Raw genomic sequence first — 26541 nt, 5'->3', positions numbered from 1 at the left:
GATACATTCACAGGATGGATTGAAGGCTTTCCCACCCGGACTGAGAAGGCTGAGAATGTAATAAAAAAATTGCTCCATGAAATCATTCCAAGATCTGGTCTGCCCAGGTCATTACAAAGTGACAATGGGACATCATTTACTTCTAAGGTCACCCAAGGAGTCTCGAAAGCATTGGGCATTACTTATTATCTCCATTGTGCCTGGAGGCCTCAATCTTCAGGAAAGGTAGAAAGAGCCAATCAATTCTTAAAATCAGCATAAAAAAGATAACCCAGGAGACCTCCCTGGGATGGAAGGAGGCTTTACCAATAGCTCTCCTCTGCACCCGCATTGCCCCTAAGGAACAGGTTGGTCTTAGTCCTTATGAGATGCTATATGGGAAACCTTTTGTTTATGTCAATGGCCCCTTCCTAGATCCAGAGGTTCAGACCCTCCAGTCTTATACCATAGCCACTGGGCAATTCCAACAGGATATACGCTTGTGGGGTATGAACCAGGACCCAAAAGATTCTAAAGAGTCACCACTATATGCTCCAGGAACTCAAGTCCTAATTAAAGTCTGGAAAGATGGGTCCCCAAAGGCTCAACTCCAGCCCACATGGAAGGGCCCCCACCCTGTAATACTTTCTACCCCCACAGCAGTCAAGGTACCAGGACATGACTCCTGGATTCACTACTCATGAGTCAAGCCGTGGAAGAAAACAGAAGAGGACACTCGATACACCTGTGAGCCCCAGGGAGATCTCAGATACCTATTCAGAACTACCAATGAATGCCATTCTAATGAACACACCCAAAATCTGGTTTCTGGGGATAAGATTTCTCAGGATAACTCTAAGGAGCCAACACAGCTTGACAGAGATTGTACTCCAAGACAGACAGGAGATAGATCTTCTGATCCCTGAACAAGGAGGGACTTGAGCTATCCTGGTGATGTGAATTTAAAATTGACCAATGTCCCTACTGGTCCTTGTTATGCTATATTGCCATGTACTGTCAATTGTCTAACGTATTTTGTCTCTGCCCAGGTCAACCAGCTACAACATGCAGTGCCAGTTCAACAAAGATATAAAACTACAGCTGACCACAGAAAACATCACACGCCCTTGGACACCGCTATAAGGACTCTGAGGCTCGAGACTAGCAAGAGGGGGAGGCCCAATACCCCTTGCCGTCCCAGTTCAGCAGGAAGTAGCCAGAAAGATCTCGATGCCCCTATTCCCAAAGAATTGGGCCTCCCATCTCTTGAGAGGGGAATGTTAGGTAGGTAGAATAGGGAAAAGGAGTCCAAAATGGCGGTGGCTAAAAGACAAGGAAGGTCAAAGGAAGGTCCGAGGACCAGAGTGAAGACTTCAGGTAGAACAAACAGCACTCCCGGCTAAGCCCAATTTGCATAGGGCAGGCCCAGGTGGAGGAAAAAACATATAAAAGGAGGAGCCAAAGCGCTTTCTCTCGGACTCTATCTCCCGCGTGTGTGCTCGCACACTCTCGCTCTCTCTCTCTCCCCCTCCTTCCCCACGCACTCCTCCACTCTCTTCTCTTCGAGTCTTGGATTCTCCTGCTATCTTCTAAATAAAATGGAGCTGTAACACTGATTTGCCTAAGAGCTGTAACACGGCTTGTCCAAGACCCGAGAGCTGTGATGCGCCGAGAGCTTTAATGTCCGTTGCTCCAAATCTTTGTTGTGACGAGACAAAGAACCAAGGAACATACACTCACGTGACACTGTGAAAGTGCTGCACTCAATATGCCAGCAAATTTGGAAAACTCAACAGTGGCCACAGGACTGGAAAAGGTCAGTTTTCATTCCAATCCCAAAGAAAGGCAATGCCAAAGAACGCTCAAACTACTGCACAATTGCACTCATCTCACACGCTAGTAAAGTAATGCTCAAAATTCTCCAAGCCAGGCTTTAGCAATACGTGAACCGTGAACTTCCAGATGTTCAAGCTGGTTTTAGGAAAGGCAGAGGAACCAGAGACCAAATTGCCAACATCTGCTGGATCATGGAAAAAGCAAGAGAGTTCCAGAAAAACATCTATTTCGACTATGTGGATCACAATAAACTGTGGAAAATTCTGAAAGAGATGGGAATACCAGACCACCTGACCTGCCTCTTGAGAAATTTGTATGCAGGTCAGGAAGCAACAGTTAGAACTAGACATGGAACAACAGACTGGTTCCAAACAGGAAAAGGAGTACGTCAAGGCTGTATATTGTCACCCTGCTTATTTAACTTACATGCAGAGTACATCATGAGAAACGCTGGGCTGGAAGAAGCACAAGCTGGAATCAAAATTGCCGGGAGAAATATCAATAACCTCAGATATGCAGATGACACCATCCTTATGGCAGAAAGTGAAGAGGAACTAAAAAGCCTCTTGATGAAAGTGAAAGAGGAGAGTGAAAACGTTGGCTTAAAGCTCAACATTCAGAAAATGAAGATCATGGCATCCAGTCCCATCACTTCATGGGAAATAGATGGGGAAACAGTGGAAACAGTGTCAGACTTTATTTTTGGGGGCTCCAAAATCACTGCAGATGGTGACTGCAGCCATGAAATTAAAAGACGCTTACTCCTTGGAAGGAAAGTTATGACCAACCTAGATAGCATATTCAAAAGCAGAGACATTATTTTGCCAACAAAGGTCCGTCTAGTCAGGGCTATGGTTTTTCCAGTGGTCATGTATGGATGTGAGAGTTGGACTGTGAAGAAAGTTGAGCACCGAAGAATTGATGCTTTTGAACTGTGGTGTTGGAGAAGACTCTTGAGAGTCCCTTGGACTGCAAGGAAATCCAACCAGTCCATCCTAAAGGAGATCAGCCCTGGGATTTCTTTGGAAGGAATGATGCTAATGCTGAAACTCCAGTACTTTGGCCACCTCATGTGAAGAGTTGACTCATTGGAAAAGACTCTGATGCTGGGAGGGATTGGGGGCAGGAGGAGAAGGGGACGACAGAGGATGAGATGGCTAGATGGCATCACTGACTCGATGGACGTGAGTCTGAGTGAACTCCAGGAGTTGGTGACGGACAGGGAGGCCTGGCGTGCTGTGATTCATGGGGTCGCAAAGAGTCGGACACGACTGAGGGACTGAACTGAACTGAACTACCACACAGTTTCTCCTATTGTTACTATCTTGCATTTATGTGGTACATTTGTTGCAAACAATGGGCCAATGTTGACATATGATTACTCACTAACAGTTCATAGTTTACATTAGCATTCACTCTGTGTTGTACATTCTATGGGATCCATCATTACAATACCACACAATAATTTCACCACTGGGTAAAAATGACCTGTGCTCCACCTATTCATCCTCATCTCTTGCAACCATTCATTTTTTTTTTTTTTAAACCAGTCCTGCCAATACCTTGGTTATAGTCCAGTGAAACTCAGTTCAGAACTGTAAGATAATACATTCCTGTCGTTTTAAGCCACTAAGAGGCACGGATCCATGATGAACTGCATTATGATAAATACAGTCCTGTACCCAGGTCCAGTTCAGAGAATAAATCCCTTGAATAGCTTTTTATGGACTAGAAGACAAAGCCCAAACTCCTCAGCCTGTGTCAATCCTTAACAACATGGTTCTATAAACCCCCTGCTCTTCTCATCGCCTTATCCGACTAGTGAACACTCGGATGGAGAGATCTTCGAAACTTGTAAAGCCATTTCCCCTGGGGCTTCCCTGGTGGCTCAGTGGTAAAGAATCCGCCTGCCAATACAGGAGACGCAGATTCGATCCCTGAGGAAATGGCAACCCCATTCCAGTATTCTTGCCTGGAACATCCCATGCGCAGGGGATCCTGGCGGGCTACAGAGGTCGCACAGTCGAACACGACTGAGCACAACTCCCAGAGCAATTTACATGCCGCCAACCCAGGCTCGAATACCTATTTGAGGGAAAACGCGACCACAGGACGCGGCTGGCAGCTGGGAAAGTCGGAGGTGGGGCCCGGTGAGGGTAACTTGCAGCTCAGCGCGGGTCCAAAGTCCACTCTATCATCTTCGCCCGTCGCGCGGGGTAGCGGTTGATGACAGGAGGCCGGCCGCTTTGGTTAATACTGGGGGTCAGAAAGCCCCTGAGGGCTCGGACACCACGCGGAGTCAGAGCACTGACTTCAGCCGCAGTTGAAGAAACCGCTCTCAAGCTGGATGGAGGCGGAGCGGCAGCTCCCGTAGAGCCAACAGAAGAGCTTTAAAATGCCAGGAGCAGTGCTAGGACAGCCCCCAGCGCGAGGCACTCTGGGACTTGTAGTCTACCTCCGAGACGGGGCTTTTCCCCCACCTCGTTTCCCCGCCTCTTACTGTAGCTTTTATTCTCCCCCCGCTCCCCTCCCAGCACACCGACTTCCTGGTCGCCGCACGCCTCACAGACGACTACACTACCCAGAAGTCTCTTCTCCGCGTCCCAGCGCCCCGCTGGTGCCGGCCGTCTCCTTTGAACTACAGTTCCCAGAAGTCCTCTGGAGAAGTGATTCCCTCTCTCATTTCTAGGACCACAATTCACAGACACATCACCTTCCCGGAGGTTCTCTCTCTCTTTTTTCTTTTGACTCGAGCTGGCTGGGTTTCGCCGACCGGCCGGCGCACAGCGACGACGTGGTTCGCCGTGACACCGCACCGGGTTCCCTCAGCGGCCCGTCTTCCTCCCCTCTTAGCGATCCCCCTTGCAGGTCGTCGCCGCCGGCCTGAGCAGTGACCTGGCGGGCCGCGCCTGCGCTCTGCCCCATTTCCTGCCTGGCTGGTGGCGGCGGCCATTTTGTCCATCCTCCTCCTCCTCCTGCTCCTCCTGGTTGGAGCGCAGTGTCCGGAGCGGGCTGGGGGGAGAAAGCCCGAGAGCAGGGTTCGGTGCCTTTTCCTCTGTCCCCAACCGGTGCCCGGAGCCCCCCTCCCCTTCCTCCCCACCCCCTCCCCTCCCCGGCCCTGCCCTCCCCCTTGTCCCGGGATCGCTCCGTCGCACCCACCATGATGGAAGACGACGGGCAGCCCCGGACTCTGTGAGTACCCGAGACGGAGGGGGTACCAGGCGCTGGGAGACCGCCTGGCACCGCGGGACGCTGTGGGAGGGGAGCAGGAGTGCGGGGCCGAAGCTGGGACTTCTCAGTGGATCCTTGGCCGCGGTGGCGCGGACGCGAAGTGCATTCCTCATCTGTCCCTTTTTTCCTTGGAAGGGAAGCCCTCCCTTCCCCCCCAAATACAGTCACTTCCTGGGGTCCGGGTCTCGCTTCGACCTTTCCCTCTAGCTCCCTTCTTTGCACCCCCTTCCTAAGCTGGGTTTCTGCACGGCAGAGCCTGTCAGGCCCGGGAGAGCTCCTGCTCTCCGTCTGCTTCGGGAGCCCTGGGCTGGGCCGGGAGCTGCGGGTCCCCCCTCAACCCCCGCCCGACCATGGGGGCCGGGCCTGGTGGGGGTGGGCCTGGGGGTGGGATCGCAGCCACCTCCCACTGTGGGTCGCGAGGAATCGGCACTCGCGCCCTCCACGTCCCCGGCTCCAGTCGCTGCCGGCTCTTCTCCCTAAGTTGAACTCCCGGAGGAAGCCGGACGCTCGCCTGCAACTCTAGCCCCTACTCTGCCCCACGTGCCCGCGCCCACGCTGTCAGAAACACTCGCCCAGCGCCCGCTACTTTGAGAGTGAGAAAGGGATGCCTCTTGCCGCCGGAGCATCTTTTCCCTTCTTGGATGATGAAGTTTACTTTGAGCGCTACCTACGCTAAACTGACAACCAGTTGTTAAAACTGCTTTTGCTCTCATTGGTGTTATTTCCTCCTAATCTGTTTTTTGGGTCGAGACCTTCAGAGTTGGATAAATAGGGGTGTGTGTTTTTTTTTTTTAATCGGCTCTTCGATGTGTGTCTTTTGAGCGCTCTTTCTTCGATCTTGCTGTTGCTCTTTATCTGAAGCCCAGTGTAATGAATGAATTTCATCTTCGAATTGCTTTTTCGAGTTTCCTTGCCTTTCTACTGAAGTAATGACTCAGCGTTTGCATTCCTTTGCAAATAGTGTGGCACTCCTTTCTTTTTTTCCTGCCCTTTTTTTTTTTGGAAGTGTGAGTAATTCCTAGTTACATGTTTAAGTTGGGTACCTTGGGTTTTCCTAACGTTTCGAAGCTCAGCACACCTGCCTCCGGTGCAGGGAGTCAGCCAGGTCGCTGCTTTGTTTTCTCTTCCCTCTCTGCCTGGTATTGATAGGATCATAGTCCACTTGGCTCTACTTGGGGACATTACTTTGGGGGGAATAGACGAAGGTGGATCGGTACTCAGAAGTTTGACCAGTTTCTCTTCTGTACTCCTAGCAAGGAAAGTGTGTTCTGTCAAGAAGGTAGATATCTGTGTTCAATATTGGTACAAGTTTGGTTTCTTGTCTTGTTGGGAGGGGGGAGATTACACTTTTTTGTTCCTGTTTCTCTAATGTCTCCCTAAAGTATCCGCTATTCTTTCTGAGAATTTGAGGCCAGCTTAAGCACATCAAATGCTTGGATGAAAAGCCTGCTTAGGAGAAGTTTTCAGTGTGTGTTTTGTGCTGTCTTCCATTTCTGCTGTCTTTTCCCAGAAGAGAGAATTGGGACAAGCTTGAAATTTGTCCTCTTGACATCTGTTGAAGCCAAGACTTGGGATTTAGTTAGCAATGTGTTCTTGGAAGGAAGCATCTGGGAAGGCTGAATTTAGGCCTAGCAAGCATGTATTTAACAAAGAGAAAAGTTACATTGTATTTAAAACTCTGAAATGTCATCATTGCATCATAATAGCTTCTGAATAATTGGTAAATTCTTGAGGCACCTTTCACTTCCACTGTATCTGTTTCTTATGAAGAATTCCTGGTTTTTATCATGCGAAATAAAATGCTATTGCAGTAGCCTTAATTCATATAACTACTTTACATCTGCCTTCTCTTCCATCTCTATCAGACCTTACTCCACAGACTAACTTGTCACTTAAGAATTCTTACCTCGACCTTCTCCAAACTCCTGTTCTTTCTCAGTATGTTTACAGCTGTCTAAAAATGTGACATGTATACATATAAGTACTGAAGCATCTTGAGCCTGGTTGTGCCTGCATGTCAGATGTCAGCACATGTTCGCTCTTCTTCCTTTTTCCTGCTCCCACTCTTCTCCATGGGAAGGTTTGTTGTTTTTTTTTTTTAGACAAGGACTGCTACATCTTCCTAGGTCTTACCCCTGCCTGGAACGTAAGAGGTACTCAACTATTTTACAATGATTTTACTTCTTTTCACTAAATTTAATATTAAGTCCGTTTTTTAAGAAATCCTGATTGATTTAAAATTATATATAGGCAGACATGGTCATACATGGTGTGGTCTGTTGATTTATATATATATATGTATTAAACCTCAAACGTACAATTTTGAGATAAAAGCAAATGTTTCACAATTACATTTTTGTCAGATTTTAATAAAAGTAATGCATATTTTACGTATTCTTAAAAGGTTCTTTTAGATACGAGTAACATGATGAAAAATTTGAAGGTGATTTTAGAGATTGATATCTAGTAGGGGTTTTGTTTATTTATGGAGATCCTTCTTTTATTTTACATTGTGATCTTTGGTTTGGGCTTTAAAGTGGTTGGTATGTTTTAAAACAATGTACTCTTAACAAAGTTTATCTTAAACTGTTTCCTTAAAATGCCTGTGTGTTACTAGTGAGGTTTTTTTCCTGCAGACACACACAAGCTAAGACATATGGTTCTATCATCAGAAAACAATATGGTGTTTATAGCCTAGGTAGGTCTTTAAATATTCATTACCTACAGTATTACTAATTTATTTGATGGTATTTAAAGTGATATAGAATTGCTTTGATGTTGAGCCTAAAGTTTGTCATATAGTTGCTTTGAAGGTCTGTTTTCTGATGTTCTTTGTTCTCATTTGACATTTGCGGGAGGTGGGGGGAGCTAATATATATTGGGTAATTTGGGATCTAAAAAAACAAATGAGAAAAATTATGTGTAAAACTGGTGTTGGAAGTGAACTGCCCAACACCTGCCTTGTAGGATTCACATTTCAGATTTGTGTTGTGGGTAACTTTGAGTGCAGTGATTTGATCCATGGTATTTCTGAATCTGTTATACAGCATTAAATGGTAATTGTGCTCTACTGTAGCTTCATTTTCTTCATCTATTCGATGTACCACAATGAATAGGAATTGTGGATCTGGGGTTATACATGGTGTGCAGAGCCATCTTGTAGGCTGTTTTCTTCCTTATAGAGACTCAGTCAAAAGGAGGAAATAAACCATTGATTTAGGGTATAATCTGACCATCCAAGGGCAATAGCAGAAGTAAATACTATTAAATCCTATTATAAAATTGATTACTCTACCAAGGGTTTGGCTGTATTGGGCCTGAAATTAAATTAAGCCTCTCATTCAATTTAATCGTATTCTGTTTCTCTAAAATGTGTGTGTGTGTGTGTGTTGATATTCCTTATATAGTTGGTCAGTTCACTTATAAGTCCTGTACCTTTCTTCTGCCCTGCCTCCTTCCTAAAATGAAATATTGATAAATTGATCAGTTCATTAGAGGCCCATTGAAGAATATTGTTGCAAAATCTTCTCTTACGTAAGAATTTGCAAGAACAAAACCAAAAATGTTACTTAGCCATAGCATCTTGTGTAAAATGCTGTTAATTTTGACCTTTGTAGGGCTAATCTTTTCAGAGTGAGAGCACAGTCAGCGATGGAAAGTGTGATTAGTCTTCTGAAAGGCATGGTGTTCTTAAAATTCTGCGCAGTTTGACATAGGAAGTAGTTTGGCAATGTGGACTTTTGCCTACTGTGAAACTGCCAAATTCTAGTCTCAAATTTGATTTTAACCCTGATGTTAGGGATAAAGACACCATTTTGCATTTTTAATGTGTTAATTCCTACAGTTCCTGTTCTTAGAAGACAAAATAGACCTAACGTATGCTTTTTCCCCACCTTGAGTTAAAAAATGTTTCAGAATTCCCTAAGTATTTTCTCTTTTAATTGTCGGGTACGAGCGTTTGAGCTATTTGTCTTATTCTGTTATTCTGTGTTCTTCAAGTAGAAATGTTATATTTAAATCCTTGGAATGTTAGAATATGTTGACTGCCTCATAACCAAAGCAGAAAGAAAGTGTAGAAATGACATATAATTTAGAAGGAAAAAGGGTAATATTTCAGTATACTACCAAGACGTGATATTTTTGCCAGACCAAGCCTTGAATATTTTTGTTAGTATTTATTTTGGGACAGAAACTTTATGATAATGTCACGGTACTTAAGCTGTATAGTATAGTGTTTTAAAAGTTACAAGATATTTTTGTATTAAGTTGTATGGAGGATGAAGGCAAATGTCAATGAATGAATTACAGAACTCTGAGTGAAGGAAAAGGCAGTCTTGAGATTTGGGTATAATTTAGGTGAAATTATGTGTTGAATTGTATCCTTTTTATCCTGTCAGATTTAGATGTCTTACATGTGGTTATGGAAGGCCATTTTTATATTAGCTTCTGGAGTTTGCTGCTTTACCACTGAACTTTTAGTGAAAATATTTGAAAAATAGGAAACTTTAAAACTGGACTTTTTCTATAAGTATTTCATGACATCCTAAAATTAACCTTTTGCTCTTTGTTGCTCGAAATGTAAATTAATATATCTAAATGTGCCTTTAGAAATTCTTCAGAATTTGTATTGATGAGAAATAGATGGACTTGAAATAAAGATCCTATGAAACAGGATGCCCATGCACCCTGGACTCCATTCAAGTAACATTGGAGTTTTTCCTGGAAAGATGTTTAAACACTCATACAAATTTAAAATTATTTAAATCATTTACAATTTGTTACATAAAAGCAATACTTTTTACTTTGTTACTAGTTAGCTTTGATAGGTGAAACTCCTGTTCTCTTAGAAATGAGCTGCTGCTGCTGCTGCTGCTGCTAAGTCGCTTCAGTCGTGTCTGACTGTGCGACCCCATAGATGGCAGCCCACCAGGCTCCTCTGTCCCTGGGATTCTCCAGGCAAGAACACTGGAGTGGGTTGCCATTTCCTTCTCCAGTGCTTCAGTTGTGTCCGACTCTGTGCGACCCTATGGACAGCAGCCCTGTCCATAGGATTCTGTAGGCAAGAATACTGGAGTGGGTTGCCATTAACTTCTCCACTTAGAAATGAGCTAACTGTTACTATTTTAGGTTAGATGAGTTTTAACACTTCAGAGACCAAGGTTATAGCTAGGTCTACCTTGTATAAAAAATTCCAAGGATTCAGACTCACAAACCCCTATGGGTTTAAAAGAAAAAAGAAAGGAGACAGGTGATTGTCTGGCTAGCTCAAAAGTCTGTAACCTTTCACTACTGCTGGGAGTGTGTCCTGCACAGCCTACTCATGGGTCTGCTCTTTAAATGTAACAAAAAAGGTAACATAGTGGACCTCAACCAGTTGGTCACTTGTTTAGTCTTCCATTCAAGTAACATTGGACTTAGGTTTCATTTTTAGGGTGTGTTAAAGTTATTAGGACCCATTACGATGAAATTCTTAGGTAAACAAGAAAATTGCTGTTCATTCTTAATCAGATTTTCTTCTTTTACACTTAACCTTACCTTTCTCAGTCTTGTTTTCCCTTTCAGAGTGTCCCAACTTAAACTCTGGCAACTGTAGATGCAAGGCTTATATTGGTCTCAATACATCGTTTCCAGATGTTATATATTACAGTTAGGAAAATAAAGCTTGTTTTCCTTTCCAGAAGAAACAGTGTTTAAATTTTACAAATATTGTTTGGTTTATGAGGATCATAACAGATGTGAGTTTTAGGAATTATACACTGAGTACCGGAAAGACTTAAAAAGTTTATTCAGCTAAATTGAGATAGGTCCATGATACAAGGTGGTCATCTTTGAGTGGCAGTGTTCTTTTCTTTTAAACTTAACCTGTATATTAAATTTCTTAAACAATATATATATATTCAACTTGTAATTTTAAAAAGACAAATTTTTAGATATGTTATAGTCAAAACTATGCCTGAATTTGTCTTTAATTTTTTCTGAATTTCTAGAGAAATCTTTATATTTGCTTTGTTATGTACATAAAGATGTATTTTGTTGATTCTGATGCATTTTAGACGAGGAAATTTTGTTATTTTACTCTGCTCTCCTGAAACAAAATAATGAAGACATACCATCAATGACAGTCTTATTACCAAGACATAAAAAAATCCTTCAATCTCTTGTGTGTTTTGCTATAACTTTGATTCTGTTCTCTGTTCACGTAATTGCTTTGGTTGAGGGTCTGAGGTAAACTAACCTTATATCTGATACCCCTCTATGATTGGGTGTTTTAATGAGTCAATATTTATGGTACTGTGTGTGTTATACATTATTTTGAATTGTGTTTCACATCTAAACATTGTAGTTTTCTTGAGACTGGTTTAAATTATTATTTTTATTCTAACACGAGAAAATGATATATAGGCTTTGGGGTGCAAAATCACATTGATTTGCTCTTTATAAAGTCTTTTGAAGTGATACTTTAGTGCCCTAAGAAGTTATGCTTTCCTAGGTGAGAGTTAATCTTACATACAAAGAATCAGGCTTAATTGGAAAAATTTGATTGGAGAGAGGAAGTTGAAATGAAAGATGATGTGTAAATGATAATGCTTTAGAGTCAGAGCTGAAGGGAGATTGCTGATAGTTGTTTTTTTTCTCTTCCCATACAGATACGTAGGTAACCTCTCCAGAGATGTGACAGAAGTTCTTATTCTTCAGTTATTCAGTCAGATTGGACCCTGTAAAAGCTGTAAAATGATCACAGAGGTAAGAGCTTCCCCGATCCAGGTGCTGACAGTTAGCATAATGTTTAACATTTTGAGATACATGAGTTGATTTGTATCATTTTAAGCCTCAGGTTACTAGATGGAGAGATTAGTGTTTTTTGTGTTGACTTGTTTGCTTTGACTGACAAATTAGGTTTAGAAGTCGAGAGGACAAAGTGTCTGCCCTTATTTTCAAATAGTCCTTCATGATGCTGCTGTCTTCAGGTGGTTATAAAAAATTGTTAGAGCTTATCTCAAAATACTGAGAAACTAGGTGATATTTCATCTATTTACAGTAAGAGTGTTACACTTGAATTTCAGGGGGTGGTGTGTGCAGAACATTGGCTTATTATGACCATAGTGCCACACAGGCATCCTGAGCATTGTTAGTAAATGCTGCCTGAGCAGCTTGATGAAGGTAGGAGTCTGAATTGAATTGTTTAATTTATTTTCCTTTTTTCCCCCTCAAAATATTACTTTTTATACTTTGCTGGTCAGTGACTTGTGTTTCAGTTTATTCTCTTCTTCTTTTTTATTTGTTAACACTTCTTTTTTTTTGGACTATTCAGTTTGTGCCAGGTGCCATGGTAAGTGCTAGGGATACAGTGGTGAATAAAACAGTTCCTAGCCCTGTAGAATTTTCCAGTCTAATGAGGGAGACAGAGGCGTCAACAGGCACGAATGGTAATAGGATAGCAAATGCTGGGGAAGCTGGTGGTTTCCAGTGCTCTAGGAGCATATGGGTCCACATAGTCTCCAGTCAGGGGAGGGTTCTTGGAGGATTCAGAAAGGGTAGTGGAAACTGGCTAGATAGGAATCTGAGGAAGAAGGGAATCCAGGTAGAAGAATGTTGATCCAGCCCGGTAGACAGAGAGTGGGAGTTCTTGTGAGATTGAGAGAAAAATAAAAACCATAACATGGTTAAGTTTGGAATGGGATTCGTCTTCTGAGATGCCAGGAGATAAGGCAGGAGCATTCATCAGGGGCCAGAGCTGTGTTGAGGAGCTTGTGTGATGTCCTCAGACGGGAGAAACTGTTAAAAACCTCTAAAGCAAAGTGGCCTTTTGATCTCCTTTCCTACCTAACAGTGATTTTCTCTCTGTCTGGTGTATTACCTCTTCTTTCCTTCCTGTCTGTGATTATTACTCCTTCTCTCTTTTCATTCATCACACATTTCCTTCGTACTTGGCACCATTCAGAGCACTGGGAACATACTGCAGAGCTAGACCAGCAGGGTGCCCAAGAGTTCACATATTAATGAGAGTATTGTCAACAACAGTAAACTGTCGTGGAAAACCGTGAACGGTGATTCTGGATAGGGATAAGAGCTTTGAAGAGATGAAACAGTTCCGTGATGATGAGTGGAGTGTTGGTGCCGTGTAGCCTGGGTGGTGAGGGGAGGCGTCCTGCTGCCGTTGGTATCTGTTTTGTGAATGTAATAATAAAGGTTCATAAGGAGATGGGAATGGAAGTTGTCTAATTGAATGTTGAGGCTTTTTGGTTATGGTCTGTGATCCAGAAATCTCTCTCGTCAGTTGACTCAGCCAAATTTTAAAGGATCAAATGAGTCTTTTTCAGACTGTGGATGTTGGGTATGGGACCAGCCTGGTAATGATTGCTGTCAGAAATCATCACCTCTTTGAGCTGAGATGGGAATAACAAGATGGTGCTGCCTACATTAAGACCTGGAGGCAGAGGGAACAGCCCATACAAAAGCCTTGAGTTGGTAGTTAGCTTGGGTGTTTGAGGAACCAAAGACCAGGGTGGCTGGAGCCTGCTGAATGATGAGAAATGAGTAGGCAGGCAGGGTTTGGAATCAGTAGGGCAGTACCGGCCATGACAGGGTGCTTGGATCTTATTGTGGTTGCACCCGGGGCTTTAGGTTGGGTGGTAAAGTATTCCTGTTTGATTTCGGGGGAGGGGCTGTGCTGGGTCTTCATTGCGGGGCTTGGATTTTCTCTAGTCTTATATGCATTTTAAAGGTGACTGGAAAATGACTGTTGTAGGGAGGATGGATTATAGGGGGCAAGGGGCTGAAGGAGAAGGAAACTAGCTGTGTCTGTTTCACTAGTCAAGGTAAGAGATGCTGTGGCGGACTTGTTCTTTAGAGTGGTAGCCACAGAAGTAGAGGTAGATAAATTTGAGATGAATTTTGGACGCAGCGTCAATAGGACTGGATTGGCCATGGAACACAGGGAAATGAAGACATCAAGAAAACCCCCTAAGATTCTTGTTTGTGGTTGTGTGGGTGGTAATGCTGTTTATTTGCTAAAATGAACATGACTGAAGGGGGCACAGGATGGATGGGGAGTGGTGAGAATCACGCTCTGTGTTGGCAGTGTTAAATTTAAGATGTGTTTTAGACATATATCAATAAATGGACATTATATATGGGCAGTTGGATAAATATTTTGGAACTCTGGGGAGACCAATGCTGATGATACTGGCTTGCAGTGATATTTGAAGCCATGGGACTGGATGAGATGTGGTTCGTAGAGCTAGAGATAGCGCTGAGAGAGGAGAGAGTAGGGGGGCCTAGGTGCGAGCCCTGGTGCATCTCAGCACTTGCCGTTCAGCCGCTAAGTCATGTCCGACTCTTTGTGATCCTGTGAACTGCAGCTCGCCAGGCTTTCCCCAACACTTAGTGACAGTGATAATTTGAGTTAAGAGGGAAAAATGCCTTCAGAAAGATTTCCAGTGAGGAAATAGGAAAACCAAGAGCATATGGTGAATCTAGAGGAGAATATTTAGAAGAGGAGGAGAGTTGTCAACTGTGTTGAATTCTGCTTGAAAGTCAAGATGAGGAAGAAAAGGGATCACAGAGATGGCAGAGAGGTCATTGGTGAGCTCAGCACAAAATTTCCTTGCCGTGGTTGGGTTAGAAACTGACTGGAGTGTGTTTAGGAAAGAATGGAATGTGAGAAAGTGGAAAGTCACTAGAAAGTGTTTTGAGAAACATTTGTTGGTTGTTGTTGTTGTTGTTTTTATTATTAACTTATATGCACAATCAGCCACTTGAGGGTAGAAGGGTTTGAAGTGAACTTTCATAATTTATCCATGTTGTACAACTCCTACACTTGAACTTGTAAATAGTTTTAAAGTCTCATATTTCTCTGCTTTGATATTTATGTCATCCAACAAAAATTGGTGACAACATCAAGGTAAGGACACAGTCAGTTTTAAATTTTTTTCCCTTTGGGTGCACAGCATGTGGTATGTTAGGGATCTAACCCGTGGCCTTGGAAGCATGGGTCTTAATCACTGGACCACCAGGGAAGCCCCCAGAGCGTCCCTTGGCAGTGGTGTAAATGGAACGCTTTCAAAGGCCATGAACTCCACTGCCGAGTATTGGTTTCCTTTCATCAGTTTCATTTCAGTGTGTGAGAAATCTCTTTCTTGCCCTTATGATGTTCTACTTTAGATATTTTATCTTAGACTGTAGCTGCTTTCCCTGTATACATGTGTGTATGTGTGTGCTCAGATGCTGTGTTGTGTCTGGCTTTTTGCCACCCCATGGACTGTAGCCTGTCAGGCTCCTCTGTCCATGGGAGTCTCCAGGCAAGGATACTGGAGTGGGTTGCCACGCCCTCCTCCAGGGGATCTTCCCAACCCAGGGATCAAACTTGAGTTTCTTAAGGGCTCTTCCATTGGCAGGCAGATTCTTTACCACTAGCGCCACCTGGGAAGCTCCACCTCCATATACTATAGTAAGTGTACATTACCAATTCTAAGGCAGATGTTAAAATTTAATTTTAACATCTCTGACAGTGACAAAAAAAATCAATGGTGTCTTAAGTGAGATGAAATGCAGTGTGATACGAATATCTAAGTGTGTGTACACATGTATGTGCGTACATTGAATGGGATCTGACCTACTGCTAGTTAGAGAAATCTGCAGTCAGTATGCACAAGTAGACTAATTACCTGAAGCCTGTCACAGTTGTACTCTACCATTGGATTCCTGTACATTTTACTAGTTATCCACGTTTTCCTTTGAGACCATCAGGAAAAGAGGTAGGATAAAGAGGAAAGCTGACTAGCACAGACTTAGCATCTTACTTGAGATCCTTTCTTCAATGAATGTTACTGGTAAATGTCACCTCTTTCACAAAAGGAATTTGAATGTGTGCTTCTCTTTGGAGCCTTTACCCGTTTCCTTTCTCTGCCTCGCAAGTACAACAGAGTTCACGTTCACGTGGCTACAGTAGGGTTTTGTGTGAGAGCCCACAGTTTTCTTGTCAGTATTAACGATTACACTTTTTTTCCCTCAAGGAAATGCCTTCTGGTTGCTTCACCACTATTGTTTTAGACGTCTTATTTTGGATTTTTCTTCTAAAACTTTCCTGGAATGAAAAACAGTGGTTGTTGAAAAGAGCTTTATTTTATCTGGTATTTTTAATCCCTTGTAAGTGCAACTGGAATTGCCATATTTTAAATATTATTTTTAGTGTATTTTACATTGAACAGTGATGAATATTTTTAGCCTACATAAAACATATTTGTACAATTGTATAGCTGTTCATTGTAGGTTGCTGTCTTACAAAAATTGATTTCCATTTTGGTTCATAAGTGATATAGTTGCTATAATTTAGGTACTTTCTTTTATATTGTTGTGTTTTTTTGTTATTGTTGATAATTTTATATTGTTTATTTAATATTTATTGGTGTTGTATTAGACACTCTTATATTGGCATTTTCTGATGTAAAATCATAGCTTTGCCTTGGAATATTTTATTCAGACACATTTTCAGAAAACCTTTTCGTAATCACTAGTACATTTTTCTGGTCTTTGGAAGGCCAAATTCAAAGTGTATAGAATCTCCAATGCTTTCAAAGCTTTTGAAAGGGATTTCATTTCAACACTTGATTATAAATCTGAAATTTTTCAGTTTCCATTCTTATTCCTTCCTTATCCAGAGAAATATATCATCTTGTTTCATCATGTATAGTACTAATCCTAGTTTCGATCAGGAGTAAAGTTTGTAAAGTTGGTTCATTTCTGTATTTTTTTATAGTCATGGGATACAGTTTATGAAGGATTATGATGCTTAAATAGAGTTCATCCCTTTGAAAATAATGTTGGGAGAGGAGAGCAGTGGTAAGGCGTGGTCCTCATCTCTCAGATCTGAGCTTGTTTTGTTTAGTATAAACTTCTGTTTTATATTTAACATTTCACCAGAATCCTATATTTTTATTTAATACTGATAGTCATGATTCTCTACTGCTTTGTAGTTCTGCTTGAGTACAACAATATTCTGAGGTACAAAGCCAAGTATAGGTGTAAATCTTATAAAGTGTTCGGCTTTGTAAAGTGTTAGGCTTTCATAAGCTTATACAGTCTCACCTCGTACATTCCTAGCTATCAGTAATGTTTTTTCCTGGATTTTCTTCTCAGCAACCCGACAGCAGAAGGGTCAACTCTTCTGTTGGGTTTTCTGTTTTGCAGCATACAAGCAATGACCCATATTGCTTTGTGGAATTTTATGAGCACAGAGATGCAGCTGCTGCGTTAGCTGCTATGAATGGGAGAAAAATTTTGGGAAAGGTAAGATCATAAATGATGGCACCTTATGAGTATATCTATCTGCATGTCAGATTAGTTTGTGTTCTTTCTTAGCAAGTTTTTAAACAAATACTCAGCTCTGCCAAGTGATGGTTTTGTTTTCTTCAGCTTAGTGCTTTTACCAAAATTCATTCTGCTTGATAAATGATTTAATAAGTGGTAAGTGGTATGAATCATAATGACATGCCTAATAATTTTATGAAATATAATCTTTATTTTTAGGAGGTCAAAGTAAACTGGGCAACAACACCAAGTAGCCAGAAAAAAGATACTTCCAGTAAGTACTCCTGCTGCATTTTACGGAAGAGTTCTGAAATTACCCTGGCAGCATTACCAGCTCACACAGGGCTTTGTCTTCCTTTTAGCGTTGCCTAAAAAAAGGTTTAGTCCCTGACTTCTTAAATATTTGATTACTAAATGCTTTGATTTCAGATCATTTCCACGTGTTTGTTGGAGATTTGAGTCCAGAAATCACAACAGAAGATATCAAATCAGCATTTGCCCCCTTTGGTAAAATATCGTAAGTATCATAATCAATACTATATTCAATAGCAATAGGCAAAAGTGTATATGATGAACTTGTATCAGAGTTAAGAGTTTCTTTCCCTAGTTAGTGTGATTTTTTTTGTTTGTTGTTTGTTTGGTTTTTTTGATTAGTAGATGTTGTTGAAAATGTTAATGTCCTTTCAATGTTTTGGGGTCTTGTTTTCATCTAATCCTGTGTATAACATGTGAAAAAATTTTAAGTGATTCTATTTGTTATCTTTAAAGCAGATGTTTGGGTGGTAATGCCTATTATAAAGTCTAGCTTTTGTCAAATGTTTTCAAAATTTGGTTGTTAAAGATACTGGTTAACCAAAATTAAATGTGATTTGCGTTGTGTATTAAACTTTTATAGAAGGAATTTATAAGTGGGGAAAAGTAGAGAAATCCTTGGGTATATTGTGAAATTAGAAATGTATATGTTATTATAATGATAAATGTGTTTTGATATTTTAGCTGAAAAGTAGCACTATTACAGTATGAAAATGTTTCAATGTCTGAGCCATAAATGTGGGATTAATTAGTAGATTATGGTGTTTGATTCTGCTAGTTAGGGCCAAATTGTGGTTTATTTATTTTTTTAAACAAAGTTTATGCTCAGATTTTACTGTATTGTTACTTGATCTAATATATTGGAAAATTAAAAGTGGTTACAAGTTCTGTAAAATGTTTATCACAATTTATCTAGTTAAAATCACATTATTTTATGTATTTATTTCCTGTAGATTTAAGTTAAATGTTTTAGTACTTTACAAAAATATGTTTCACCTAAGAACAACACTGTAGATTTTATTTGATAGATGTAATTCTTAATTTTCTATTTTGATATTTGCTTTGCTTTTTAATCTCTAATAAATGTGGTAAGTAGTACTGTTTTAAAAATCAGTGTAAAAAATAATACAGGTTGCTGTTTTTCAATCTTTATTTATACCTGAGACCTGCAGTTTTTCTAAAGTCCAAGTCACAATTAAAAGTAATAGCATTCTGGTTATTTTGCAGAATTGCTCATAAGAATGGACAGGATCTTGAAGGCTAACTGCAAGGAACTGTGCACACTGGAACTCAGTTGTAGATTTTTTTCTCATTTCTATTTATTATTATTATACATTATTTATATATACATATTTTAGTATTTACATTTTAACATTCTATATTCAGTGGAGTTCTATATTTCCAATCATTTTAACTTACTCACTAAAATTTCTGTGTAAATCTGTTGTTTTCGTACTGGTGTGCTTAGCATTGTTGTTAGTTTTTTATTCTCCTTTCTTAAATTTCTGAAAATGTCAATTTTTCAAAATTTACAGCTGCCCAAACTCCAAAATGATGGTAGAGAATTGACCAAGAAAAATAAAGAAATCTGTTAACAGGCCATGTATGCCTTTTTAATTCCTATTTTTTCCTCTTTTTCAATTTTTTAATATTTCATATATTTTGTATCACTAGGCAGAAAACATTTAACTATTTAGAGTTTGCATGGTAAAGTAGTTAGCATTGTTACAGTAATTTATAGAACCAGTAAACCTTAGCGGACACTAGCCGATAGAATATTAGCAAAGGAAACTATTGTTCCTATTAATCTTCAGATTTGAGCATTTAGTTTAGAAAGCACAGGCTATTTGATTAGGTTGCATGTTTATTACATGTTTTTGTCCTACTGCTTTTTTCTAACAGGTAAAGAAGCGTTAGGGAGAGTTCAGGAATGGCTGTAGTTAATTAGGGCTAACTGAAATTTTATTTAAAAAAATGCTCACAATACAGTGTGTGTGGTTCCTTTTAGTTTTTATTTTGAGGATGACTCTCACTTCCCTCATTTAGCTGTGCTTCTTTTCACAGGGATGCCCGAGTAGTTAAAGACATGGCAACTGGAAAATCCAAAGGCTATGGCTTTGTGTCTTTTTATAATAAACTGGTATGTTCTTTCGGCTCAATTTGAATTTAATACAAAATTCAGTCATCAGTAAATGTTTTTGGATGTTAACAAACACGATGATTGTGTGATTTTGTTTGTTTGAGTAATAGAGCATAGTTCTTTTTTTTTTTTTTTCCATAAGCTTGGAAATAAATGGGAAAAGATAGGCTGGTTATAAGGTGATGATAAGGGAGAATATTGAAGTTTGCAGTTGTGACTTGGTATGGGTAAGATGTGTTAGAAATAAAACTCAAAATTAGGACGCATGAGCTAACCTCAGAATTTGGAGGGAAGGTAAATTATATTTGTCTTAACCATGAAAATCTCAATTTTAACTTCTTAATTATATTATCTGTATTTTTGTAGCTGGGATGGTAATGACTACAGCAAGTTATGTAAATGAAATTTTAGGCAATTCATATTGATTTTTGCATGTATTTAAGAAAAAGGCACCAAATATCTAAGCATTTGCATTAACTGTAACATCAGATAATATAATGGGCTTTGATATTAACATTTTGGAACAGTTTCAACACTAAATTGCACGTTCTGTTGAAGCAGGAAGATAAAGGGACGAGCGTTGTAGTTTTTTTGGCTGTTCTGAGTCTTAGTTGTGGTGCGTGTGATTCCTAGTTTTCCCTGTGCGTGCAGGCTCTTTAGTTAGAGGCATGCAGGATCTAGTTCCCTGACCAGGGGTTGGCCCCAGGCCCCCTGCAATGGGAGCCCGGAATCCCAGGCACTGGGCCACGAGGGAAGGCCTTGGAGTCACGTTGTGTTTTCGATTAGATTCTTTGCAAAGCACATTAACCTCTATAATCTAAACTCACTTTTTGGGGAACTCCCTGGCGTTCCAGTGATTAGGACTCTGCAGTCCCATTGCAGAGTGTTCGGACTCGATCTCTGGTTGGGGACCTAAGATCTTGCATGCCATGTGGCATGGCCAAAAAGAAGGTTTTTTTAAAACATTCTAAATCAACGCAGAAGCTTTTTGTCTTAAGCTTTAAATCTTGTGTCATAGTCATGTGTGTATGCATATGTGCTAAGTCATTTCAGTCGTGTCCAACTCTTTGTGATCCCAGGGACTATAGCCCACCAGGATTCTCTGTCCATGGGATTCTCCAGGCAAGAATACTGGAGTGGGTTGCTATGTCCTCCTCCAAGGGATCTTCCTGACCCAGAGATCAAACCCTTCTCTCTCAGTCTCCTGCATTGGCAGGCAGGTTCTTTACCACTACATCACCTGGGAAGCCCTGTCATAATCATAATCCATTGCTATTAAAATGTAGATTTGGTAAGGGATAAGATGATTTAGACCATAATATCAAGAGTTTTTAGATACTCTACAGTAAATGTTATGTTACGGATCAACAAGATATTTAAAAACAACTGTGTCCCTTTTCTTGGTTATAAGTGGGATTGTGATTTTTCTCCTTGCATGTTTGAATTATAAATTTCCCTTGATGCTTAAATGCTGTTCCTAGTATCTTAAAATGTATAAATAAACATTGCTGTAATGAGTCACTTACTGATAAGATTTTTTGTATCCAGAAATGCCAACATTTTATTTCATCTTAGTGAGTCTTGTGTACCATTATTTTCTGTGTTGGTAATCGCTCTTTTCCTTATTTCCTTCACAGGATGCAGAAAATGCAATTGTGCATATGGGAGGGCAGTGGTTGGGTGGCCGTCAGATCAGAACCAATTGGGCCACACGTAAACCACCTGCACCTAAAAGTACACAAGAAAGTAAGCTGCGTCTGCTTTTGTGTTTTTAACGGCACTTCACAGAATCGTCTATTCGTATAGTCTTCATTTCTTAAAATTTAACTTTGTTAGCATTGTAAGACTCGTTTAATTTTCCATATATTTATCTGAAAATAACTGGGCTTTGATGTAAGTATATTTGAAGCTGTGAACCAGCTGGGTTCATAGGTCAAATCAATAGTGTCAAGGAGAAAAAAGTTCTGTTTCTCCCCACAGTGAGGCATATCTCATATCTTTATAGTATTAAGTAACCCATTTTATAATGCTGTATAACCGTCAACACTTTTTTCTTTCTTTCTACATACAGATAACACTAAGCAGTTGAGATTTGAAGATGTAGTAAACCAGTCAAGTCCAAAAAACTGTACTGTGTACTGTGGAGGAATTGCTTCTGGCTTAACAGGTATAGTGAATCTTTTTTCCTAGTTCCCTTCTCTGTGGAGCTTCATCATCATTAGTAGTAATTTCTTGATAACATGAACCTTAAATATTTTTACATTTTTTGTATGTTTATTTTTCAGATCAGCTTATGAGGCAGACCTTCTCACCATTTGGGCAAATTATGGAAATCAGAGTTTTTCCAGAAAAGGGCTATTCATTTGTCAGGTATAATTCTACCTTACATGTGATCCATTCCCTTCAGTTATATTATTTGATCCCCTCAAGTATGTGTTTGTTAATTTAGTACTTCTTTGCAATATAGAACTTTAAACTGCCTACATGATGTGCTTTAGGAAAATACCAAGTTGATAGGTTTAAGCTAAGGGGTTTCTGTATTACTAAGTTCTTTTAAAAAAAACCTCCTTCTCTTCCTCTCTCAGATTTTCTACCCACGAAAGTGCGGCTCATGCCATTGTTTCGGTGAATGGTACTACAATTGAAGGACATGTTGTTAAATGCTATTGGGGTAAAGAATCTCCTGATATGACTAAAAACTTTCAACAGGTAATTCGATTTTTCGTAGCACTTTTTAAGGTTTCCATCTTACATATCTACATAAGAGCTTTAGAAAGTCTGTAAAAGAAAGCAAACAAAAAAAAAAGCATATAGCTGCTTTCAGTTGATTTTATTAATGCTATTTCAAAAGTGATTATTTTACGGTATTAACTGAATCTTAATACTTTCTTTTCACAGGTGTCACCACCCCAATAAACTTAGACAATGATAAATAACAGAGTCCTATTCACATAAGGGTGCTTACTTAGTTTTTCTCTTCCTTGTCTCCCACTTTCTTCAAATACTGTGTTTCTTACTCATTTCCTAAAACAGTAATTTGCTTTTTCCTAGGTTGACTATAGTCAGTGGGGCCAGTGGAGCCAAGTTTATGGAAACCCACAACAGTATGGACAGTATATGGCAAATGGGTGGCAAGTACCGCCTTATGGAGTATACGGGCAGCCATGGAATCAACAAGGATTTGGAGTAGAGTAAGTTGTTTGAGTTTTTCCAGTGTAGAAACAGATGAAGTTCCAGCAAAAGGAATCTAAAAGTATGTTTTACTGGGGAGAATCTTTGTAAATTAAATACATTGAACTATGTGGTATTATAAACATTGTAGAAGCCTTATGAAAAATGCTAAAACTTTGCTTTTTATAATCTAGGTGGAAAGGGAGGTTGGGATAGCATTTGATGTGTCCTACTCACTCTGTGAGCAGTTGGTAGAGTTTGACTTATATTTCTAATTCACCATTTTATCTACTTATTTACTTTTGTATGGAAAAGATCTTTTGTCTTATTTATGTTCAGAAATTTAATGCTTCATGCCTATTACCTTGTGTGAGAAGTCTCCCAAGATTTATCTAATACAAAGCAGCTTACCCTTTTTGTTTTATGGGTCAATTGCGTTGTTCCTTATACTTTTTCCCCCTGGGCCAGCCTAGATCTTTATTCTCAGCAGTTGCTCCTCCCCCTTCCAGTGTAAACATGTGTTTTTTAAATTGCTTATAAATTGATACACGTATTTACTATGTGTGCAGTATTTGGAGGGTAGATGTGTTGAATCATTTGTTATTTTTTTTTTAAAAATCAGCTTCTAGATATTTATCAGACAACATTATGTTGTCTAAACAAAAATTTAAGACAATATTAAAACATTTTGCATATATGGCTAGATATGTAACATTTATTACTTTGCTCTTTGTTGTAAGTATCTTGATTTCTTGTCTATTCTGTGATTAGGCTCTGCTTGATTTCTGTGTAAATGTATAGATGATTTTTTTATTTGTGTTGGCTGAAGTTTTTTCTTTTTCTTTCTTTCTTCCAAGTCAATCACCTTCAGCTGCTTGGATGGGTGGATTTGGTGCTCAGCCTCCCCAAGGACAAGCCCCTCCCCCTGTAATACCTCCTCCCAACCAAGCTGGATATGGCATGGCCAGTTACCAAACACAGTGAGCGGGGACTCTAAACAAAATGTAATTCATGATAGCTTCAATTTCCTTGTGACACTCTGAAGACATGAAAGTAGACATCGGAAAATGAAAATATTTATTTTAAAAATTGAAATGTTTGGAACCTTTAGCACAGCTTTGCTTTGGTGAAGGACACATGTCTTCTAGTTCTGCCTTTTTAAGTTTTTGTTCATGATGGATATGAACATGATTTTTCTTTGTGTATAAAAACTAAAATAAAGTGAATAAAAAATTCTGACTACAAATTTTGATATAATAGGAGAAATGGGTAATACATTTTGATTCTTAGATACTATTCCATTTTTATCTTGCTGTTCAGTATTTTAACTCACTGTGTTTTTAAAAGAGCAAAAAAGGGAGGATCGTGAAAAACTGGGAATCACATATAAGTTCATCCTGAATTTTGATACTCCCCTCCCCTCCCCCGAGGTGGACCACATTCGAAGTCAGCAGGAAAAAAAAAGTGATATTGAGAAGAAATGCATGATTTTGGAGTCGCTTTGGAGGAAATACTTTCTCTGTGCCTAAAGAAACTGAAACCAGACTGATAAAAGAAATTTTGTAACCTAAATAAGGAACAGCATTGTCTGACTTGAGCAAATGTTGGTGGTCCACATTAAGACATATTTTTAAAACTTTAAAAAGTGTTCATAATTAAAACTGTAGTAAACTACATTTCATTTTGGGGGGGAAAATCCCAAGTATGGTGTTTGTATTAAAGTCAGACAGTCATACCTATGCTTTTACATGAACTTTAAATGATATACATTGTAAATATTGAATACAGTGTTTTAAAAGCATGCTTCAACATAGAAGTAGCAACAATGTAATTATTTGAAGTAACACTTAACACACTCCACTGCATTGAATGCAGTGGATGAATAAGAATGTTTAAGACTGACGTTTCCAAGGTTGGCTACTATGTAAGATTAAAATTATACAAATGACAGAAAAAGCCTTAATTTTAATTTCATACAAATCTGATGCATTAGTACATTTTAAAATGTCATTGGAAATTAGATTTTTTTTTTCTTTTTTCTCTTTTTGCTTTACATCATCTGGTATGTAAATACCTTGATTAAAACCTTGTAAGCCTATTTCAAGGTTCCTATAAGTTGTATAGTACAAGCGTTTTTAAAAAATCTTGGGGTGTTTTTTAAAATTAGATATATTTTGCCCAAGAATTTTTTTAACAAGATTGTTAAAACATCTTATTTAGACAGTTTGATGTACCAATTTATAATTGGATATTCAGCTTAAATAGTACACAGAGTTGTGACTTTTATTTTTAATTAATTTTTTCCTTGTGGGTAGTGTGCATGGGATGACAAGTCTGAACAGAACCTGAGCTGTATGAGTGCAGAGTTTGTAAATGATTTGATTGGGTAAGATTAACACTTGATTCTGAGGTATTTTTCAGGCCATGTGCATAAAATCTGCCTCAAATTTCTATCATAACAGGAATGTAAAAGAAAAATTCTATTTGAATTCTAACAGCTAGGGGGTGCAAATGTTTAGGCAGTGTATTTGAAATGTTTTGAAGTCTGGGCACCAAAATGAAAAAAAAACTCTTTACAGTTATACTATAAGATACAGTTAGCACCCACAAATTACTGGTTTTTAAACTTTTGAAGTCTTATAATTAGCTTTAAAATAATGGTTTTGTAAATTGGTCTCCACAGTAATTTTGGTATTTTCCTTCTTCCCCCATTTAGAAATTTATTAAATATGAAAATTTAGAGTCTGAAGTTGTTCGTCTTCAGGCCAAATTTTTTATGGGACTTTAGTTTTAACCACAGTACTCGTTTATTACATTCATCTATTATAAAATTTACCCTTATTTCTTTTGTTCATGGTTAGTATCTTTGGGGGACGTTATGGAAAATTTACTTTATATTTTATAAGGAAACACTCAAATTATTCAATTATGCCTCCTAGTTAAATTTTTCTTAAATATATGTGAAACTTGAACTAAACTCTCAGTTTGCCTTTTTTGGTCTGCCAGTAAATTAAGTAGCTTGTTGCAACACCAGACTAGTAAATACTGCATAGTAAACATGTGACTGAAGTCTTTTCATCTTAATCTGAAAGAACAAGATTATGTGCTCAGTTCAGTTAATGGAAATTATTAATATTTCTTATTAAATGGTTTTTAAAATATAAAGCTACTTATCCAAATGAAATGTACCATTTTAAAATACAACTATCAAGCTAACACAGACTCAAGACTATTTTATAACACAGAGTGAAGTCAGTGCTATCTTGATCCAATTTAAGCCTAAGAATCGTTGCCTTTTCCATGTTCATTAAAAACAGCAGCAAAGATGCTTTGGCAGCAAGAAAATGTTTATTTCATAATCACTTTGAGATTTATTTTTGGTGATGTGTTTCTGACTGCCACCTTTGCTCTGATCTCTCTACTAGTATTTCCCCTCATGCCATTACCACTTGATTTTCATGTCTGCTGGCAGTGAGAGGCTGAAATGACTGGCCAACTTAAGCCAAAGCTGTAAACAACAGTTGAAGTTAAGTCTTTCAATAAAGACTAGACTATATGAGTGA

General features: G+C 39.3%; 1 protein-coding gene across 11 annotated transcripts; it reads left to right on the top strand.

Annotated features, from left to right (window-relative positions):
* The first annotated feature begins 4696 nt into the window (after nt 1–4696).
* TIAL1 (TIA1 cytotoxic granule associated RNA binding protein like 1) lies at nt 4697–26541 on the top strand. 11 transcript variants are annotated; one of them, XM_005225784.5, is made up of 13 exons: nt 4736–5007; nt 7149–7199; nt 11694–11790; nt 17236–17334; nt 17575–17629; nt 17785–17872; nt 19732–19807; nt 21445–21553; nt 21879–21974; nt 22093–22177; nt 22393–22516; nt 22859–22998; nt 23836–26541. In XM_005225784.5, the coding sequence occupies exons 1-13, from the start codon at nt 4976–4978 to the stop codon at nt 23960–23962; spliced, it is 1179 nt and encodes a 392-aa protein (XP_005225841.1). In that variant the 5' UTR covers nt 4736–4975; the 3' UTR covers nt 23963–26541. The 11 variants fall into 11 exon arrangements, with proteins under 11 accessions (NP_001179985.1, XP_005225841.1, XP_005225840.1 ...); XM_005225783.5 differs by having other exon boundaries at nt 17185–17334; XM_059881942.1 differs by lacking the exon at nt 23836–26541 and adding an exon at nt 22706–22764 and having other exon boundaries at nt 17185–17334; nt 22859–22947.

This window comes from Bos taurus, chromosome 26 (genome assembly GCF_002263795.3).
Source record: "Bos taurus isolate L1 Dominette 01449 registration number 42190680 breed Hereford chromosome 26, ARS-UCD2.0, whole genome shotgun sequence".
Lineage (NCBI taxonomy): Eukaryota > Metazoa > Chordata > Mammalia > Artiodactyla > Bovidae > Bos > Bos taurus.
Note: the sequence above shows the minus strand (reverse complement) of the source record. Positions and strands in the feature narration are given on the sequence as shown.